Source organism: Chrysemys picta, chromosome 9 (assembly GCF_011386835.1).
Source record: "Chrysemys picta bellii isolate R12L10 chromosome 9, ASM1138683v2, whole genome shotgun sequence".
In the NCBI taxonomy this organism is placed as follows: domain Eukaryota; kingdom Metazoa; phylum Chordata; order Testudines; family Emydidae; genus Chrysemys; species Chrysemys picta.
The window spans coordinates 4,707,151-4,710,743 of NC_088799.1; the positions used below are offsets into that span (position 1 = coordinate 4,707,151).

Genomic DNA, 3,593 nt, shown 5'->3' on the forward strand with positions numbered 1-3,593 from the left:
CAGCCATTAGGCTCAGGGGCCAAACGATCTCCCTGGGAATGATAAGCCTTTGAAAACCAACTGGTGCTGTCGGTTTCATCAAGTTGTCTCTCTCAGATAGTTGCAATTGTGTCTAATATTTCATAGCACCTTCGGGGCTAAACAGATTCATTGAAGGCAGGTTTTAAAAGGTGGAAATAAGTTTAGCGACTTTTGGAAAAAACAGAGGCACCTGAAATTTGGCCCAGGTCAATAGCCAGACGGACTGACAGACCGAGAGTCGGTGTTCACGGTGCTTGGAAATGCATGATAGTTACACGGTATATGCGCGGTGTTTTACTTTTAAATTCATCTCCCTTTCACACCAACACCGTTCTGCTCAAAACAGCCTTCTTTTGCAGCAGGGATTTCGCGCCTCGTGGAGCTCATTTGAGTTTCTTTGATAAAAGTAGCCAGATGCACCGGTGCTGGAAGTAGGGGGGCTGCCAGCCCCTGGCTGGAAGTGGTTTCCATTATACACAGGGGTTACAGTTTGGTTCAATGGCTCTCAGCACCCTCCTCCCCCACACACAGTATATAGAAATTGTTCCAGGACCCCTGGCAAGAGGCGAAACAAACGATCCAATATGGAGCGGAGAGAAAAACGTTTGACAAGTTCAATGAGAAGTGATGCGCCGGATTGATTCATCGGCCAAGTGACTGTGAAAACAAGCCACCGGCCGGATGTTCAAAAGTCGCAGCAGCGAGGGGGCCTGACTCCAAAGACAACTTGGCCACTAAAATGTAACGGGCGCATTGAGAGTCCCAGTCAATGTCCTAGTTCTCCCTCCCTGAGTCTCCCCAATGGGTTAATGAAATGTCTCAAGGAGCATTAGCGAGCCCCCGAGAAGGAATCAAGAGAGCCCCCCTCCCCCATGGATCTTCCCCCAGAGTTACTTTGGAGACGCAGCTGTTCCTCGGGAAAGCCCCCCTTTCTCCCCCCGGCCCCCGGTACAACGAGGCCCGCTCCGAACCAGTTTGGCAGGGGGAAGGAAGCGCCTTGTGTCAGCGCCAGCACCTGGGGTGATTGATCTGCGCGCCTAATGGTGCGTAAAAGTGGTGGTTAGGTTTGGCGAGGGGGGCGCCTCCGCCTTGACGTCAGGAGATGGGTTTAAAAAGGGGGTCGGGCGCGGAGGAGATCCCAGAAGCAGCCACCGCCTGAGAAGTGGAGACACTGAGACACCCCGGTCGGAAAGATGCTGTCCTGCCGTCTCCAGTGCGCCCTAGCCCTGCTCTCCGTCGCCTTGGCGGTGAGTAGCGTCTCCGCGGCGCCCTCGGACCCGAGACTCCGGCAGTTCCTGCAGAAGTCACTGGCTGCGGCAGCGGGCAAACAGGTAAGTCCCCCCCAACCCCGCACCTTCTCCCGGAGTGTGCCGCAGGGATCCGAGCGAGCTGCGGGCAGCCCGGGGCCGTTTGCGGGTTCGTACCAGGTTCTCTCCCGGCTGTGTCGGGCATGGCTCTGCAGCGCGTTCGCTTGGGCTGCTGCCGGGGCGGGGCGAGTTTCTCAGGGGCAGCAGGTCCATGCACAGGTGCGTTTCACCTGCACGGAAGCGAGGGGAGGGTTTTTCCAGGGCTGCTTTGACACGAAACTAGCCAGCAGGAGCGCAGGGGGTTAACACGCGCCCGCCTGCACTTTTCAAACGGAATCTAGCGGGGGGCGGGGGGCAATCCAGCTGTGCCCAGAGCTCCCTCCAGCTGGGTCGCAGCCCCAGGAACGGATGGGCCAGGGTCGTTCCGCGGGAACCGTCCTGAGGCTGGTTAGGGACAGGTGCACGGGGCAGCCCGGGGCTAGCGTTCCCATTAGGCGTTTCAAAGGAACGCAGGGTTAATGTGGCCCTGCCAAGAAAGCGGTTACGCCTCCAGCCGGACTAGGGGAGAACTCTCCAGGGTGCTAGGGAGAAACCCGGGGGAAGGGGTCGCTCCCAGGTGGTGGTGGTGGGATTTCTCCAGGGTGCTGAAACCAGCCCCCCTGCCAAAGCCTCCAGCTCCGGGCGCGGGTTCCAGGCGGGCTGGAGCTAGCCAAGGCGCACGGGGGTGGCTGGATGTGTGTGTTGGCTCCCGGGGAACAACGAGATAGCGGATAGGTCCCATCCACCCCACGGGGACCAGGCGTCTCCGGGTGCATCTGCCTGGATCCACCGCTTTCTATGCGTGTCTGGAGAGAGACCCGACAGTGACCTTTGATCAGCAATGTTCTAGTCACCCCAACCCACCCCCCGCGAGTTGCGGGGTTACAAACCGGAGAAGCTCAGCCCGTCTCGGGGCTTTGGTAGACTAGAGGAGAATTCAGGGAGAATAAGAAAAGCTGAGGGGGTTGGGGGTGGGGGTTCTTCTCAACCTTCTGTACCCGTGTAACACGGCCCCGCTCCACACTGGGTCTCTCTGCTGGGGGGCGCTGGGTTGACGCTCTCCTGGCTCAGGCTGGGTTGATATGCAAACCGCTGCAGCTGCCCAGGTGGGTTGGAGCTGGCTTTGGAGAGCTGGGCCTTGCACTCTGTGATGCTCTGGGGATGGGAGCAATGCTGTCAGGCAGATAACCGAGCTGCGCCCAGCTTTTCACGGTCTCTCTGTCTCTCCCCCTTCCCCCCCAAGGAACTGGCGAAGTACTTTTTGGCAGAATTGCTCTCAGAACCCAACCAGCCGGAAAATGAAGCCCTGGAGCCCGAGGACCTGTCCCGAGGCGCAGAGCAGGATGAAGTGAGGCTGGAGTTGGAGCGATCGGCTAACCCCAACCCCGCCTTGGCGCCCCGAGAACGCAAAGCCGGTTGCAAGAATTTCTTCTGGAAAACATTCACATCCTGTTAGCTTTCGAAGCCAGCCGCCGCCCCGCCAAGCCTGGTCCCCCCATCCCCAGCAAGACCTTCACGACAGGAGCCGAAGACTGTAAATATACAATCCACGGTTATGGTGAAATTTAAACAACCACCGAAATAATTGCGTTGATTTCCACTTGTTTTAATAAAACTTTCCGTTCGATTGTACCTGAGTTGTGATTTCTGACTAGTTCTTTCTGACAGGCGCTCTGCAGTCCGCCCCCATGTACGACTTTTAGTTCTTTGTCGCAATAAAGTTTAAGTTTCAAACGGTGCCGCTTAGAGTTGTTGGTTTACTGGGGGGAAAAAAACCCACCAAGTCTCCTCTTTGAGATCGGCTTTCCCTTTAACAGCCCCTCCCGTGGAGGGCAGCCACAGACAACCACAGTGCAGAAAAAACCATGTGTTATAACACAGCCCTTCAAACGGTGGGTCTTTTGCTTTACTCTCTACATGGCGTATAGGGACAGGTAGCTGTCTTCCAGAACGGAGGGGGAGTTGAATTTCGCACCGCAAAACATATAGGCTGACCTTTCAAAGCAGTCTAGGGGATTTAGACACCTGTCCGGGAATGTGTGTTTAAACCCCGTGACTACTTTGAAAATTGAAACCGTGCATTGTAACAAGACGCCCTGGCTTTACTCGTGAGTAGCAATGTGCACGGATGAGTTACACCCACGGCATCGCAAATAAGCACCAGTAAACCTTTCTACCACACTAGGATGCAATTTAGTTATGCAACATTGTTAACTAAACACTTTG

General features: G+C 56.0%; 1 protein-coding gene across 1 annotated transcript; it reads left to right on the plus strand.

The window, feature by feature from the left end:
• Positions 1-767: 767 nt before the first annotated feature.
• On the plus strand, positions 768-3,101 carry SST (somatostatin). The gene is made up of 2 exons (XM_005308052.3): positions 768-1,352; positions 2,611-3,101. Exons 1-2 carry the CDS (start codon positions 1,215-1,217, stop codon positions 2,821-2,823), a joined length of 351 nt encoding a protein of 116 aa, XP_005308109.1. The 5' UTR covers positions 768-1,214; the 3' UTR covers positions 2,824-3,101.
• The last annotated feature ends 492 nt before the right edge of the window (positions 3,102-3,593 follow it).